The sequence below is a fragment of the Trachurus japonicus genome, chromosome 13 (assembly GCF_045865225.1).
Source record: "Trachurus japonicus isolate A0001 chromosome 13, Traja_1.0".
NCBI lineage: Eukaryota > Metazoa > Chordata > Actinopteri > Carangiformes > Carangidae > Trachurus > Trachurus japonicus.
Window position 1 is genome coordinate 33,030,153 of NC_140919.1, and position 17,740 is coordinate 33,047,892.

Here is a 17,740-nt window from a genome sequence, read left to right on the forward strand (position 1 = left end):
CCCCTTCTCCTTCACAGAGGTCTCGGAGATACATCTCGTCTCTTTCTCTCTCTCTCTCTCTCTCTCTCTCTCTGTCTCTCTCTCGCCTCAGCCTCCCTCTATCTATCAATTCGCAGGAGACAGAGTGAGGGAAAAGCAAAATAGCAGGGGGGGAAAAAGCAGAAGGGGAAAATAGAGAGGAGAGAACAGAAGAGATAGCCAGTTGAAAGGAAAGATGTATCAGATAAAGGCCGATACAGCGTGAGCGCAGCGCAGAGACTGTTTCCTGTGTTATCAGTCCATTGAAGCTGGAGAGAAACAACCTGACTGTCAGTTGGCTACTAGGGCAGCCCAAACTTTCCTTGTCAACACCGGTGCAGTAAAAAAAAAAAAAACATCACACTAGATGCATCTCTATCAGGGCTAAAACAAACTGCAATCAAATACAGATAAACCAGTTAAGTTTTAATTTACAAAAACAGCCGAGACTCATCACTAATTTTGAGGCAAGCTTGTCTACTATGTGCCAGATATTTCACTGCTCTTGTTTTGTACTTCACTGCACTTCAACGAAGCGTTCACAGCTACATGTTTGCATTCGGCTGAGAGTTGGAGGGCAGCTGAAAAACTATCAATAGGTGGTGAACTGGCGGTATGTCTCCTGGGAGTAAATAGTTAGAACAAAGGGGGAAAAAACTGCCATCACAAGGTTTGTCCAGGCTCACCTTAAGTTGACTGAATGTGCCTCTTGAGCACATTTTTCTAACTTTGCCAAAATGTTGGCTGAAAATCCCTGAAGTTCCAGTCTCCAAACCCCCCTAATCCTCCCTAACTCCATCGTCTCGGATCGAGGAGCATGATAGAAGGTTTCAAGTAAGGGCTTAACCCAGGTTTAATAACCAGAGCATGTCCTCTGAGCAGAACGCCCTCGTCATATGACCAGACACCAGCACGCAGGCACGTACGTGAGCGCACACACAAACCTCGCGGACACATAAACACGAACACACTCTCTGGCCACAGGAGAGGCTCAGACCAAGAGGAGATTACACCTCACAACAAGAGTAATACCCAGGTCTGCGCAGAAGAAGTGGAGATTAGAGTCAGCTGCGTACATTCATCTGCTTCTCACAAGCACTGACACACGACTTACCACCAAGAACATTTATCGCACAGATGGATCAGAGCCAAACACACACACCTCAAACAAATATGGAAACATGTTGATAAAAGATGCACATAAAAAAAAAAACACTGAAACATACACACACACACACACACACACACACACACACACGTAACATGGATAGTTTTAAGAGGAGAGGAAGTGAATGTACTCTGCTATCAGTAGTCCTCCAGAGTGCTAGTAGAGGACTACTGCACTCAAGAGCTCACATACTGTATCTTATCTCCTCTAGACAAGCACTTCATAATGTTAATATCATACTTCACTGTCCTGGGATCCAGCTCCCATCCTAACCCATGTGTTCTGTAATATAGCCAGAGGCAAGGATTACACAGAGATGAATAAGCAGCAGTCACTGTGGCGACAAGGCAAAAAAAAAAAAACAACAACTCTGACGCAAAGGAGTTCATGGGAGTGTCCAGACACCCAGAATGTGAGCTGCGCAGTAGCGCTAGTTTCTCAAAGACATCCCGGGATATCTGGGACATGTCAGCCCGTGTAAATGGATGGACTGCACAAACCTCCACAGAAACAGAGGAAAGTGCTTAAAGTGGACTCCATAAGTCAGCATCCCCTCCCTTGTTAACAGAGACAAGCCATTTCCTACGTGACTGCACACAGGTGATCTGAGAGGAGAGAGGAAGCGAGTGTGAAACAGCTGGGTTTAGCACTTCTAATACATTTTATTCTCTATTTTTATAGTTGGGGGAGATCAAACAGGCAAAATGTCTATCACGCTAAAGGAACCAACCAAAGTTCCGCCCTGCAGAAAAGTATTTGAAGTTGCCGTTAAAAAGCACCTTATTCACTCAGGCTCTTTGTACCCTGCCACTTCCTCATAAATTCCACTGGTGACAAACTGAAAACCTGCGTTATGAAGAGACAGAGTGAGAAATCACATTAAATATTTTCTCTCACTCTGTTTACTTGGGATTGAAATCTCAAACAGTGCCCTGTATTGTTGTTACTGAAAGAGACAAGTGTCCTCTTTAAGGACATGTCTTTCCTGTCTTCCCTGGCTTAGAGACGGGTGGAGTTTAGCATGATTGATGGGACAGGTTGTCTGTACACCTGTGCCTTTAGCTCATGTACAGACTCCTTCACACAATCCTCTTCTAGACATTGTTCACTAGACCAGTGTACACATGCTGACATGCACGCTGATTGATGGAATCAAACGTTCACACAGACACATACAGAAAGCCTTGCTTGATCCAATCCTCTTCTATCCACAGCTTCATTCTTACACCAATCCATTCGTACTACTTCCCCTCCCCGTGCAAGGATGTGTGATCTCTTTAGGCATGGTGCCAGCGTTTTGCTGTAAAACAACACCAAGCACCTAAAACTCTGTTGAAAAGCTGCCCTGCTTTTCTGCTCGGCTCTTATCCACCAAACCACCACCCTTCTCCCTCTGTGAGCATTTCCAGCGCTTGGCCTGGCATCTCAGTCAGCAGTATTAGTTTTGGTAAGGGAGTGCTATGTGTGGGCGAGGTTGAGCTTGTGTGTTTTTGCACAAAAAACAAAAAAAAAGCACACTCTAAAAATACCAGAAACGAGTGTGACATTTGACAGATTTGTAAATGACTGAAAGAGACGTGAGCGATCTTCTTCTCCTTCACTCCGGGATGTTGTCACTGCAGGGACTGACGACTGCATCTTATGGGTTAGTGATGTCTTCCAATATCTGTCAGCCAGGATGTGTCTTATGCATATGAAGTCACCACGGTCAAAGTCTGAGGATCTGTATGCAGGTCACTAACAAGAACATCGTGCTAACAGAAGCATCACACATTTCCCTAATGCCTGCCTTGCTGCATATCACAGAACTGCTCTGCCATGCTCAACATGGCATTTTGATATTGACCAAACACAGCAAATAGATACTCTGGGTTTAATTAGATGCACCACATTGATTTATTCTAACACCCTGAAGCGCTAAAATATGCTAGGTTAAACAGACCACACACATCATGCATGATAAAAACCCCTCTTTGCATATATGGATTAATAGAAAAATTACTTGACATGCATGTGCTGAACATGTTGTCTCAGCAGAGAATTGTTTCCCATGTACTCTAGTGTCAAGATTAAAAGCATTGGACAAAAATAGCCTTGACCAGTGGCCCACACCCAACAAAACTTTTTTTCTTACAAATATACCACAACATTTGTTTTAAATCCCACAGCTTGTATACACAAGTTTTTTTAAACACTTGTACAAAACAAAGAGTTTTCTTAGCAAGCAGGGTTCAGCGTCGACAGCCGCACACACCACTGGGCCCTGAGATTGTGGAAAGGGGGTCTTGCATTCCAACATGAAACAGACTGGAGTGGAGGCCAAGGAGAGTCTGTGGTGTGGAGCCCACGCCTCAGCTGCGTGTTGACTCATGAAGCAGACCCTGGCTGTGCCGTTTGCACCAATTTGCTCTGAACCTCCCTGAGACAAATAACTGCCACAGAGCAGTAACACACTCTGCCTCCAGTCTCCTGGCAGCTTGCCAACACGCTCACTGCTGATGCTGCTGTGTTTTAGCCGTCCTGATTTTTTTTTTTATCAGCCAGCTCCGGCTCTCTCGCTTTTCTGCTGCTTCTATTTCTCTACCTCACTCACTTTCTCGCTTTCCTTCTCTTTACACCATAGTCTCATTTGGAACTTATTAATATTTGCCCATCAGGAAGATGAAGTTATAAATAATTGACAAAAAAAAAAAGTCTGAAAAGTCAGAGGACTTTAAAAACAGAGAGATGCTGCACTATAGTTCCACTCTTGTAATACGTTAATGAAAGGCAAAGACCATGACAAATTAATTACTCTGCCACTAGGTTTTAGTGGAAGAAGCCGTTTTGGTCACAGGACTTGTTTTGTTTTAGTGGAAAAATAATGAAAAGTTAGTAGAAGAGACAGGTGAGGGCAGAGGAAAAGAGAAATGCAAGATAAAACAAACTCAGATGTTATGTGTCAAGAGGAGGGATTTAGTTTGGGAGGGGTGGAGCCGCATCATAAAGGCCCCTGCGTCTTTGAGAGCCAGCAGATGTAGTACAAGGGATTTCCTGACAGAGACAGGCGGATCCTAAGATCAGTGGGAGGTGGCCACGCTGCCTTTAGACCAGGCGCATGCCAGCCAACTGTCCTCCTCGCTCAGCAGATGACCCTTAAGGTATGGCCCCCAAAATCTGTCAGGGCGGATCCTGCCTCCTTCAACACATCCAACACCCCCAACCTTCCCCCTACTAATCAGAGTCAGAGAGGCCAGCTGGCTGCACATGCTGACAGGGATTTTACAGAAGCATCCAGATCAATGAGAATTTGAGATAAACTTGGCAGAATAGACTAAAACGCAATGGACCCAATTCAAGTCAACATCCTTTTGCTTCTGTTGTTAGTGGCTGTAAAAAGTAAACCCAGCCTGTGGAGAGAGAGGAGTCTGGATGTGTATACGAGGACTGCAGCCAACCCTGTGCGGTCAGCGCTGTGCAGTGGGCCAGGCCACCAGACAGCAGGCCCTGAGGTTATCGCCCTGCTCGAGTGAAGCAGTGTGCCGTCCATTACCTCACTTTACTATCTCTGTATCCAGGAAAAAGGAAACAAGCTATTCATAGAGCCTCTCAGAACCTCCTGCAGAGCACTGGGCATAGGAGACAACTGTGACATATCGCAGAGCACATACAGTACACTGTGCACATACTGCATGCATCTCTTAGTAATATATAAACAGGAGTGGGCACATTTATTGCTCCCTGATGATTTGTATGTGTTATATGCAGAACGGATAAATATTAATGAATGAAGACTGTTCTTATTTTCTCCTTAGTGGAATAGTGATAAAAGATTTTAATCACTGAGCAGTATTTTTTATCACAATCATTAATTTTCAAGGCATTAAACAATTTTCTGTCACAAATACATCCTTTGTATCTTTTTCTAATTACTTGTTAATTCTCTTGGTGATATTTAGCGTCTTTGTTCAGTGATTGGGAAAAATATGTCACAGTGTTTCAAATCCCTTTTATTCCAAATATGGGTTTACTCTTTGCTCTTTATCAGCTGGTGGTTGTTAAGCACACAGGAAGTTCATTATTTGAAGTTGAAATCTCATATACAAAGACAACAATTACACAATCGGAAAATAATCATATCTACATCTTATTTGAATTCACAGAGCAAACAGGATTCATGGTAAATGCATTAGCACGGGGTTAGTAGGCTGAGATAGAGAGATCACGGGCTGTACTGTACATGTGGTTAATGATAAGACAAACAAACTGGGTTAGCTCCCCTAGTCTGGCAAAACAGCATTTGTTGAAACTTGGATTATGTTAACAATCACTGGTGAGTAAGAGAAACTGTAAAAGCCAGGCTCTTAAAATAACATTTCCAAAAAAGCTGTGTTTTTAGCTTTTAAAGTGAAAACGTTAGAGGGGGAGAGCTAGGCAAAGTAAACACAATTAAAACCGCCACTTCCTGCTTGGAAGTTTCATTGGAAATTAAACGCTTGGTTGTACCCTCCACTCACTTTGAGTAAAACGCACTTGTCTATGATGCTCAGCTCGTAACAGTATTGATGCGACAAGCACCTTTAACAGCAACAAAGAATCCAAAATGCTTTAAAACTTTCTTATATACCCTCATGAGTCAGGTCTACAGCTTCTAGTTCCTTTACTCTGCCTTCTAAAGAAATCTCTGTATTTCTGGCCTCCCCCCCCCCTTCTCCATCTCCGGCCCCCCTTTTTTTTTCTGCAGCGGGCTTCCATCCTGGTTTCTCCGACAACATAATTATATGTAGTTAAGCATGAGTTGCAGAGAGGGGAGCGAGAGACACCAAGTAAGTGAGAGGGGGAGAGAGAGAGAGAGAAAAAGAGAGAGAGGGGGCCGGAGCACAGTGGCTTGTCATTATGGGTCTGTTTGAACCTTATACAGAATAAGCAGCCCAAAACCTGAGCCTGAGCCAATGCTGCTCTGCACTCTCGTATGTCTCGCCAGCATCTTGTTTTTCTTCTTGAAAAACCCATCTCTGAAATAAACACTGTATATAATCTACTATAAAGAAGAGTATTCTTGCACTAAGATCTATGGAAACCTGTATTTATGTCATTTATTCCTCATATATTTCATTTTCCTTTGAATAGTTTGGATAATAACATTTAAACTGTGAGGGGATGTAATATTTATCTGGCGTTGACCACCGCTCAGCACTGGATTTCTGCACTTTCTCTCCTGTCTGATCGTCTGCAGTGATATTTCTGCCCTGGATTCAAAAAGCAGAGCTCGGGAAATACAGAAAAAACAAGTTTATGATCAGGAAGCACCTAAAGGTCTCTGATCTGATGCTTCTCACGTTTCATCTCACTGACATTGATATCGAAAACGGCCCTCGCTGCAGAGCAGTTTTGTGTCATCTTCATTCTCCAGAGATCCCACTTGTATAGCTTGAATCCCAAAATACACAGCGGGACAGCCATACACTTTCTCATACCTCATACCCAAGACCTCACTAACCCAGCAGCACATGCCCTGCCCCACAACACCCAAACTCCACATTCACTCACACGCGTACTCATTCAAACACACACATACACACACACTGGTCTTTCTTTCCCCATCTTGATTAGATTACAGTGAGCGGGCTGGTGACAGCCTCTGGGCATGCTAGAGGAGTGGTTGATATCTGAGCTTTCCTCCTCAGCCTTCACTCTCCAGTCGAGAGAGCAAAGAGATAATATATCTGAAGAGATGACCTCACCAACGAAAGCAGCCTTTAAAGAATCATGGGAACAAATTTGTCAACACAGATCACCTCTCACTAAAAGACCAAAGATTGTTTACTCTTCCTACATGGCATACCTTCTAACTGCCAAATACTCTCCTCACGAATATGTCTCCAGTCCTGCTTGTTGACCCTACAGATGCTTGAGTCTGCTCCTTATCAAAGCTAGCCTGATGGTGAGTCAGTGTAGCAGACGGTTAAGATGAATCTCTGATACTTCATTGAAATAAGTAGTAAAGCTCTTCATTAAAAGATGACTAAACACGGATGCAACGATTGCGCTCCTTTCAGTATATAGCCTTCTATTTATATCTCTCTCTCTGACAAAAATCACAAGCAGGGCCAAAACAGAAAAGGCTTTGTACTCATTGTAGCTCCTGACCACCTACCAAGGGCCCTTTAGAGGAGCACTCACCCTGGAATGATCAGGCCACTTCTCCCCCAAGGCTCTGCAGGCCTGCAGAGGCCGCTGGGCCAAACACATCCTGCCCATCTCCTGAGAGATTATCCAACTCAATGAACACATTGAATACAGAAACACTGGGAGAAACTGGAGCCCGCTATTCAACTGCATCTAAACCCAAACTCATGCATTCACGCCCTCACTCGAGGCCAAGGAAGAAACAGGGAGACATGCTGCACTTACTGGCTACTTCCAGTGAGGCATTGTGGCTCACTGCCTCTCCCAGGTAGTTGCGGGCAACGCAGACGTAGGAACCTTCGTCCGGCTTGCTCCGTCGTCCATGGAGAATGCGTAAGAAGAAGAGGGAGCCGCTTGGCAGCAGCATGCGCGACGAACGGGGATTGTCCTTGTCTGTTTCCACCCGCTCTCCATCCTTGTACCACTCCACTGTCGGGGTTGGCCGTCCCTCTGCTTTACAGTTGAGAGTGCCAGGCTCCCCTTTGGATACTATCAGGTCAGAGGGGTGCTCCACAATCCGGGGTGGGGTGTCCTCTTGGCGCAGACGGGATCCTGAAAAGAAAACAAAGATAAAAGTTTACATCTGCCAGCATTTATACCTTTCAGTGGATTGAACTCAATAAGACAGACCTGGGGACAGCTATAGTTATGGAATTAGTCAATAATTAATTATTGACATGTCATCTACTATTATGGTGCATTTTACACCTTTTGAGCAGCTCATTAGATGACTAATATACTGTAAATATTTACTCATGAATAATGATGCTCTCCAAGCCTTCACACTATCTGAACATGCATACAGAATACAGAAAAAATAATATACAGAAAATATAATTTAAAAGATGTGGGATGTATTCTTTAAGCAACAATAACAGGTGATGCTGATGGAAAAGCAGTAGTAAAGACCAAATAAACTACCAATCTGTGTGAAGTCACCCTTTAATTACTCTAAAAGCTGCTTTAGTGAAGCTTAGCTCAGCTCCAGTACGTGACTCTGTCATTTTTTTTTCAGATCAAAGGACCGAGAAGAAGAGGAAGAAGGCAATGGTAAACAAAAATGTGACACACCTTAAAGGTAGCAGGAAATGAAGAGATAAAAAGATAGAGATGCAGTGGATCTCTTAGCCATGGCAAAGGAAGGCAGAGGAGCCATCAGCAGTGCCAACAGCAGTGCCAAGGGGGTTGATACCCCGGTGCTATCTCAGGTCATTACTATTGCTCTCTGACTAGCCAGCTGTGTCTATCAAACCTGCTTTACATGCAAATTAGCTTCCTGTTGTTAATTCCTGAAGGGTGGGACTTGCGAGTGTATTGTGTGCCTACAGACAATAGTGTGTGTGTTTGTGAGTGTGTGTGTGTGTGTGTGTGTGTGTGTGAGAGAGGGAGAGTTCTTCCCTCCGTGCCATATCTCCCAGCATAGGCCTTTGGAGCTCGTTCAGCACCAATTAAAGAGAGCCAGGTCTAATTGGAGGCACAGGCCCGCAATTAATTTACCCAGCATCCCGTGAACTTGCCACACTGCCTCATTTCTGTGCCCTCCACCCCACCCCTCCCCTCCACCATTACCCTAGAAGTATGGTGCTGAGAGGGCATCTTCCTATGGTCGCCACATATTTTAGGTAAAGTCAGCATAATTAGTGACAGCTCCGTGGGAAGATTAATCACTTCAACGCAACTGTGTAGTGTGGTCAGTGAAATATAATTAATCTAGTAGCCCAATGAAGGGCATCATGATTATGAGTCTTTTCAAGTCGTTCCTAAACTCCGGTTCATTAAAGGCTGGGGCTGAGCGGACTCTCTGAAAACGACTTGATCGATGGTGATCGTCAGAAATGGCTCAATTGTGATCAGGGAGGGAGTTTGTGTCCAGTGATGCACCCTCTACACTTGTGGTTCTTGCACACACACAAAAAATGCTCCATTCCCTCGAGACTTGCCTCCTCCTCCCTTGGGATGTAGTTTCATGTTTACATGCTGCACATGTTTTCTCTGCTGATGGTGGAAACATTTATATTTCTCACTGGTTATTTCAGATAAGAGAACTGAGATCATGTTTGCAGTGCAATGGAGTTCATGCCATAGAACCCTGTCTTCAAAAACTGCCATCAGATTTAACAGGTACATCATTTGGAGCAATTAGAGCAAAGCCAGCCAGCTGATGTTTCATGTTTTAGCTGCATGACAAATACGAAAAAGCATCCCTGTTTTCACTCCTGCATTTCATATTATAGATCGTCTATGGGTATGAAAACATATATTTGGAGATTAAAGCATTTTGCTGAGATACAGACACGAAACAAGAAGAGAGAGCGGCACATCAAGCTGTTAGCAAGCATGAATTAATCTGCTATCTGATGCTGAATTAGGTTTATGAAAAATACATATCAGTGCTTCCTTGCTGTTGAAGTTGTCTGAAGCGCAACTAGACTAATTAACCCCCCATTTGTAACCTGCTCCCGTCACACGGCTTTTGAACCTACAGAACGTATGCTGATGACGCCCCACCCTTTTTGGATGGGCAGCACACAGGCGCTAACACCCCTCGCTATTGCTAGCGTGCGCGGCCCCATTAATACCAGTGCAAATGCAGCACTACCAGCAGCCCTTCACCAGACAAGGCAGGCTAATATGTTTTATTAAAGAGGACTTTGAAGAGCTCTGCCACTATCTGCTCTGCCCATTCCCTTCCTGATTTAGATAGCTCCTCTCTAATTTGAAATGGTCTGAAGTTTGGGGTTTTATGGGGGAATCATTAACTATTTAGATGTGGCCCACTGTGAGGAGAGCCGTGCAGCAGGCAGTGCTGGTGTTTGATCAGTGGCTGTTTACTGTAGGTGATTACACGGGATCTGCATGATTAAGATGCAGACTAAGAACACAATATACAATGGGTAACTGTGTATCGTGTTACAGGGGAGCTGGGTAAAGTATATGCTGGCAGATTAATATTCAGCATTTCATATAGAAGTCTAATAAGTGTTTTGTGTCCGATTCCTGGGAGATTGTGTGTGTTTTGAGCGGCGAGCGGGTGCGAGCATGTATCAGTTACATAATGCTTTTATGCCTTCTTTTAGTCCCTGACTGAATTTGCTGTGTGCACGCTGTATGTGTGTATGTTTGTGCGCACGCCTCGCCCCGCCGTGCTGATCCCCGCAGACACTCTGAGTGACCTCGGTTACTTCAGCTCCATTACCCCTCGTCAAGGGGAAAAAGACCCAGGCGGTGTAAAGGATTATTCTGTCATGGTGCAAACACTCCCATGCCCACCCCACCCCATCCACCCTCTACAGGTGCATGCTTTTAGAAGATGGCCAATGAGCCAAACTCACAGCCTTTACCCAACATGCTCACAGAAGCACTGAGTCTTGAGACAGAAACGAGAGCGGAGCAGAGTCGCACACTTCGCTGCCAAACCAAGCTGCTGAGCGTCTCTTTCTCGCTTCGCTTTGAGTCGTCTAACGCTCCCTTTATTTCAAAGCGCTGCCCTTCCTTCTCCTCTGCTGCTTTCAACCGCCCTCTCTCCTACTTTCTATCCCCCTCTTCCCCCCTTCTTTGCTTCCAGACAGAGAATGTGAGATGAGCTAATGCAATACACAGCCTCACCAAAGGGAAGCTGGGACTTCTACAGCAAGGATCTGATCGATTGGTGCCTGAGGCTAGATTCTCCTTCTCCCTTAGCCCTCTCACTTGCTGGAGCGCTCTGTGTTCCTTTTTTTTTCTCATTTACTCATTCACACACACACGCACACACACACACAAAGTTAAACTATGCTTGAGGGAGCCTTTGCTCACTGTGGAGGTAATTAAAAAAACCTACAATTCTCTGCGACTTTTCTCTCACTGCTAAAAGCAATCTCAGTAATGAACAACAAACCACAAGAACCCAACAGCAACAAGCAGCACACTGAATGGAAAAACCTCAGACCCATCTATACAGCCACCACAAGGGTCCAGCCCCAGACACTGACCCATATATGCTCAGTATCCAAGGATTCATGAACACCTCAGGGTATTTGCCCTTTCTGCAATCCTTTCCTAAGACTCGTTGATAGACAGGGCGTGATCATGGGATTTGCGATGGTTCTCAAGAAGCCAAGGTCATCCTGTTGGCCATTAGATCACCAGGCATACATTGTATATTAATATTATGGCTACAAGCTTCATATCGATTAATCTGTGTCTTGAGGCTAAACATGATTTTCACCCTGCAACATGAGTGGATGATAATACTGTGAATCTATATTCCCTCCTCAATCTGATCTTCATGCAAATACACCATAACACAATGCAGCACTGGATGCTGAGCTAAACTACATACACTATTGCTATTACAGGAGCAGCACCATTGATTGTGTATAATTATATAATGCCTCTCCAAGTTAGTTTTAGAATTGCTTTGAGAAAATCTACTGTCAGTATAAATAGCTGTGATTTCAACTGCGTATACAAATCTGCAGCTCTGTGGAGAAACAAATATTATGTGTCTTAAAGGCAGCGATCGATCAAGCTATTCGAACTGAAACCACAGAAGGAAGAAGAACACCCAGGAACTCCGGCCGAGACTCTGAGCAGCCTCAGGACAGGCAAAATCCAGGCAGGGTCAGCTCCGTCGAAGCCAGGGTCATTCCTCAAACACAGCACATTGCCCTTTGCAATTAAAAGCTCACATACCCCCACAGGCAACATCATGTGTACTGCATTTTTATTACTAATGACTCTCTGCTGAATTAATCCATATGTGAAGGACAGGCGGAAGCAGAAGCAGAAAGGTAGGCCAGGAGAAAGACACAAATAATCAGCTAGCTGCGGTAATAAGTTCAGGTCCAGTGGTTTCCCCTGGACTTACAAACTAAATGTGCCTCTGTCTCTCTCAACTCTTCTCCATGGCTACTATCTTGGCAGAGTGTGAGGAAGAGGAAGGGCGCCAAGCACCTGCCCTTTACCCCAGAGAACTCACATGGGAGCGGGACAGTCAGGCAATTTAGATCTGTTGTCACAGTGGCCCTCTGAGGCAGGGAGACGGGATAATGTGTACTTTCTTGAATGATAAAACAACTTCACTGTGCTGGGTCATTCAGTTCAATTCCTGCCATAAAACAAATGATCTCATTCTAGGCTTGCATGTCATTATATGAGCAATATCTAGGTAAAGTTTAAAATGCCCAATAAAGACGTTCCAAGGTCGCACACTCTCGTAAAGACAGGTGTTAAAATTGAAAGGTGTTGTAGGTGTCATATCATCACAGCCCATATCAGATGTCCAGCTGAGCAATGGCAGAGATATGGAATATGGATCAGTGATAAGGAAAGCCAAGCACAGTAGGGCACTCCCTATCTACAGGCACATTAATCTGTGATTAGGGGACTTAAGAGGGATTTATGGCAGAGATAAGAGCGGAGGGTGTGTCCCTCGGGGAAGCCAGGCGGAGACCGGAGCCACCCCTTGCTCGGGATGGGGGCCTGGCCAATAAATGACTGAAAGCAAAGGAAAAAGGCACCCTTCTCTGTTGAATTAGAGAAGATAACAGAGAGAGCAGCCAGAGATAAGGGGGAGAAACACGGGGAGAGACGGAAACAGAGAGAAAAGGCAAGGCACCATACTCCTACTGATCAGATGACATTAACAGGAAAGTGAAACTGAATCTTGGACTGTTTCAGCATCAGGATCCCACCCTGAAATGCGCCGCATGAATGACTTTGCCAGTTGCATCAGATCGGGCCTGTTTTTAATGTTACACAAGGCTATCACTTACCCTCCTAAGAGGCAGGATTAGAGCCCTGTGTGTGTGTGTCTCTGCATGTGTGTGTGTATGGGGAACTAGGGGTGGGGTGATGGAGGGGGATGATGGATATCTTTATGGCCTCTTTCTTTCCTCATCTCTTTGTCTCCGTTTACCAAACAGAACGGGGTAAGGTTACCTCACTTATACTACGGCAGCACTTGAGACCCGATATCAGTTTCCCCCAAAAAATAGTACCACTGTCCAAATCTGTGCTGTTTTAATCAAAGCCAACCTGTAACCCACGAGTTTAAGCGCAACACTGCAATTCAACGCTGCACTGTTTGATTGTTTATCTCTATACGCTGCTATACAAACTCACACGCCCGCAGGTGATTACAACGCTGCTGTTGATAGCTGAGCAAAATATGGCGTCTGTAGACTCTAATGCAAACATGACACAAATCTCCTTTCTTATTATCAAGGCTGAGGCATTGGGCAAGGTTAAAGCAGTAAGAAAAAAATTAACAGCATGATCTGATCATTTTCAATTAACAGGACAAACAGGAAGGACACCACTGGTTAAGACCAATTACTTCTTCCATATAACCTTTGGACCTAATAAACTATCAGGATGTGTAAGCATTGCTTTATCACTGTTGCTGCCTTTGATCACCCTGTCATGTACAATTAAGAGGTGACAAATCTGCTGATGACACCATAAACAAGCGGCTCCCCTTCCTTTTGCTCAGGGCCACGGGTTAACAACACAAGCTCGGGGGCTCTGGCAGTGATCACAGTCTCTCCTCAGATCAGGACCCAGCACAGGTTTTAAAGTCCTGGAGCACCAGCCCCGGCTCCTGGTTGTGTCAGCTGGGAAATACATCCCTGGCTCTCCCGTGGCAATGCAGGCCAGGCCGAGTACGGCAGAGAGCTCCTTTGGGAGGCTGGGGCCCATCCTGCTCAGGGGCCCCCATCTGCAGCCAAGACAATAGGAGCAGTATTTTAACTTCTGCTCCAGGCTTTTCCCCAAACAGGCCTGACACATTTGGAAGACACCAGGCATGATTGAAAGAACGATAAAGGAGCGTTGATGCTTGTGAAACACCTCATAGGTCAACTGAAGGGAATCTTTGTCTCAGCTGTCTTTAAAAACTCAAAACAGAAACTCTATAGTATAGCAATAGTTCCACTTCATTAATAATAACATCACATGCTAAGCTCTCACATTTTCAAAAATCTATAGTCGTTCCACTAGAGTCTAGACTGTCAGTAGTACATGGAATCGCTGTGAAAAGACAAGGGAAAGATATACTACACAATAATGAATTTTCACCGGAAACCCAGGGGACACAATTGTGGATGAGTTGTAGCTCCAAGTGATGCCACGCTGCTCCAGCGAGTGTCATTAGACACAAATAAAAGCTGTCAAAACTCTGCAGAAGGCCACGAGGCCATTCATTCTTGCAGGATATATGTGGTTCCTATGCTTTATTATATCCATTCACTGACACAAGGAGGAAATCTGTAGTGGAAAAGACATGGAATGCTTGTTAGGAAGCTGCCAATCAAATTGGCTCTGGAGACCCGGCAGATGGGCTGAACAGAGCAGGGTGGGTGCAAGCAGAGTCAGTCCGTCTGTACGTGTGTGTGGCGGTCTGTCCAGTACTTATCCATCAATCTATTCAGTGTGTGCAACTCCTCAAGTTGACCCTGCATATTCACAGTGATGTCTTATAAGAAGAAAAACCCAGCGTGCACTTCTCCTAAAAGGACTCTGACACCGGTGTCAAGGACGCCATTCCTTCATCAGCAGTGAGATCTCGGTAAAAAAAAAAAAGAAGAAGAAGAAGAAGCTGTAATTAATATGGAGGCCAGATGTCAGGCTTAGGCCCTGTATTAGGAAGCTTCTCTATACAGCATAGTCAAGGTTTGGAGCATCGGTGGGGGATTACGAAAAAGAAGCGCAAGGGAGCACGAGTGGGCAATTACTCCTTGTTTTTGTTTTCCAGCATTGCCAGTTTTTAATGAGGTTTGACCAGTGCGATCTCAGTGATACATCAAAGCAGCCTGTAACAGCAGGGTAGAAGAAGCAGGGGTAATTGAATATGCTGGTACATTTATTTCCCAACAGGAGACGGCAAGAGTCTCACTACTGGCTCCATCCATGAGCTGTGAAATGTGAAATCCTCAAGAGATTAATAGATTGTGTTTCAGCAAAGCAATTAGTTTAGTATTTTGAAAAACAAATATGCGGCTAAGTGCTGGCGTTGTGCATCTGCTTTTTTGATGCCAGCTGATGTTTTATTATTCCTCACTCGGTATTATGCAGAATAATTGCGGTAAAATGAAGGGACGGCATCGCAGGGTTGATGTAAATATAGCTTAATTTAATTCAGAATCTGCTGTCCGCTCACTTCTGTGTCCATATCAAAAAGGTGCGGTGGTCTGCTCCTCCCAAGGTCGCTCCCCCCCTGGGCCGGCTGCAGTATTTGTGTTCCTGCGATCGGTCATGAGGGGCCTGTGAGAGGTGGCAGGGAGCTGAGGGAAGGCGACGGGAGGGGCTGGGGAGCAGTGAGGAGGAAGAGGGACCAGCACACTCAGCTGGCACAACCCAGCCACAGGGAGTATGGCATTTGGGCTCAGTGCCAAGAAAAAGAACAGCTCTGAAGAGATGCCAAAGTGAATTGAGGCAGGCACGGCCAAAAAGCACCTAATGCTTTTTAAATGCTATTTACTTGATGGCAGCGACTGATACAGGCCTACTGCTGGACCGGTGTTATATTACAGTCCCTGAGAGCGGAGCCGATGACCTTAACCACTTATGTAGGCTATTCTAAATGTTCGGCCAAACACATTCTAAAGCAAATCTCAGACAGCTGGGTGTTGAAAGGGAATTTCAGTTACAGCATTCAGCCCAGGGTTGGATGGTAATGCCTGAGTACAGAAACTTGGCACATTTCCTTCTGGTGCCCTTTAGGTTAAAAGGGTAAGCATGGAGCACATTGCATCAAAGTGTCAATGTGTGCAGGCTTGTGTATGTGCATGCATGTATGTAAGAGCGGTTTGTGCATTGTAGCATTGTGGATGCGAGGTATGATTTAAGTGAAACGTGGTTCCCAGAGGCACAGTGTAGGTTAAGACTCAGTGGAGCCAGTTTCTCGTGTGGCAAAATCCCAGAGACACCAGCATGGGCCTGCTGAGTGGGGCATGGCCCGGGTCCAGCCAAATGGAACACAAATCGCCCCAAACTGTTCGAAACCTGGCCTGGAAAAATGAAAGTGGGATGTAAGGCATGCCATGTGATGCACAGTAAATATTTGGTCAAAATTAATGAAGGGGCAATGTCTGCCAAGAAGCCTTTTTCTAGACGTCCACAGAGGGGAGACTGTGCCCGGTCTGGCATTAAAATGAAATTTCCTTCTGCAGACAACTGCTCACTGGCCTGTCTGCTTTCCAGCACCCACTTACCACGTCCTTTCCTCAAAACACATACCAACTGTCCAGGTACACAGTGTATCTAACCAAATACTGTTTTCTTTTCGTGCTGTAACCGAAAATGACTTGTTCATAAATGTTTCCTAGTTCCTTAATTCCCATCTGTCAGTTTTTCTGCGTTTGACAGCAGAAACACTCTCAGACATTTGAATAAAATTGTTGGAGACAGAGGAGGGGTGTATGAGGGGGGAGGGGGGTGGGGGGACCAGATCTGTGCAAGACAGCTGTGATGACAAATGCAAGAGGGGAAATATCCCTCTCACCAACAGCTTTGCAAACTGTTTTCTAAGTAGAAATAACCACCAAGAGGACATTTCTTCTTTCCACTCATACTGGATTTCATCGATTTCTCCAAACTTCCCCCTTTTAAAAAGTGATCAACAGTGAGGCAGCCAATAAAGAGGCATATGACAGATAATACTTTGCATGGCATGCAATCCATCAGTTTTGCTTTGTTAATATCTCCGAGGAAGGGTGTAATCAGCGCTATTATAGCGAAGAGAGACAAATAGAATCTGACAGATAATATGCAGCTACTGATGCCTGAATTAAAATCAATGAATTTCTATTATCAAACTTCAAAAGAAGGGAAAAAAAAGAAAACATAAGAAGAAAGGAAGCTCAGCTCAATCAAAGTCATAGGGTAAAAGAAAAAAAGTATTCATTTTGGCTTCATCTAGTCAGAAAGAGGACCATAAATACACTTCAAAATGTCGAAAGGATGCCCAGAATTAAAGCAGTGAGCAGAGGTGGAGCTAGAAGTGAGTAGCGTGCACTGATTAGAGGACATAATGAGATGGGATAAACACCGGCTGTCAAGACTGAACGTCAGAAAGAATCACAACAGTCAAGTAGGACAGCAGTTATCACAGAACGACTTCAGGCGTTTTGCAACAATGTCTTCTGAGCCAAAAAATGTCAGATTACCGAAGGCTGTATGGAAATGATGGTGAGCCTCTGAACCTCTAAAGTGCAACTTTAATAGTTTGAGCTACGAAGCTTCCGATTAAGACTTGGTGACAGACGCAGTCAAATGCAAAAAGCAATTTTGTGCTTAAAGCCTGAAGAACCTGTCTCTCACCCGGGGACTACAATTGTTATTCAATTAGAGCTTTCATTGTGTAAGCAAAAAAAAGAAGGAGTGTGGGAGGGAGAGAGAGAGAGA

General features: G+C 44.8%; 1 protein-coding gene across 13 annotated transcripts in view; it reads right to left on the minus strand.

The window, feature by feature from the left end:
* The window catches only part of robo1 (roundabout, axon guidance receptor, homolog 1 (Drosophila)), a 218,689-nt gene that overhangs the window by 101,670 nt on the left and 99,279 nt on the right, over positions 1–17,740 (minus strand). For all 13 annotated transcript variants that reach the window (XM_085796063.1, XM_085796058.1, XM_085796056.1 and 10 more), the window contains one exon: positions 7,580–7,906. In XM_085796063.1, the coding sequence (XP_085652189.1) occupies positions 7,580–7,906 (327 nt within the window). The remainder of the gene's footprint in view (positions 1–7,579; positions 7,907–17,740) is intronic.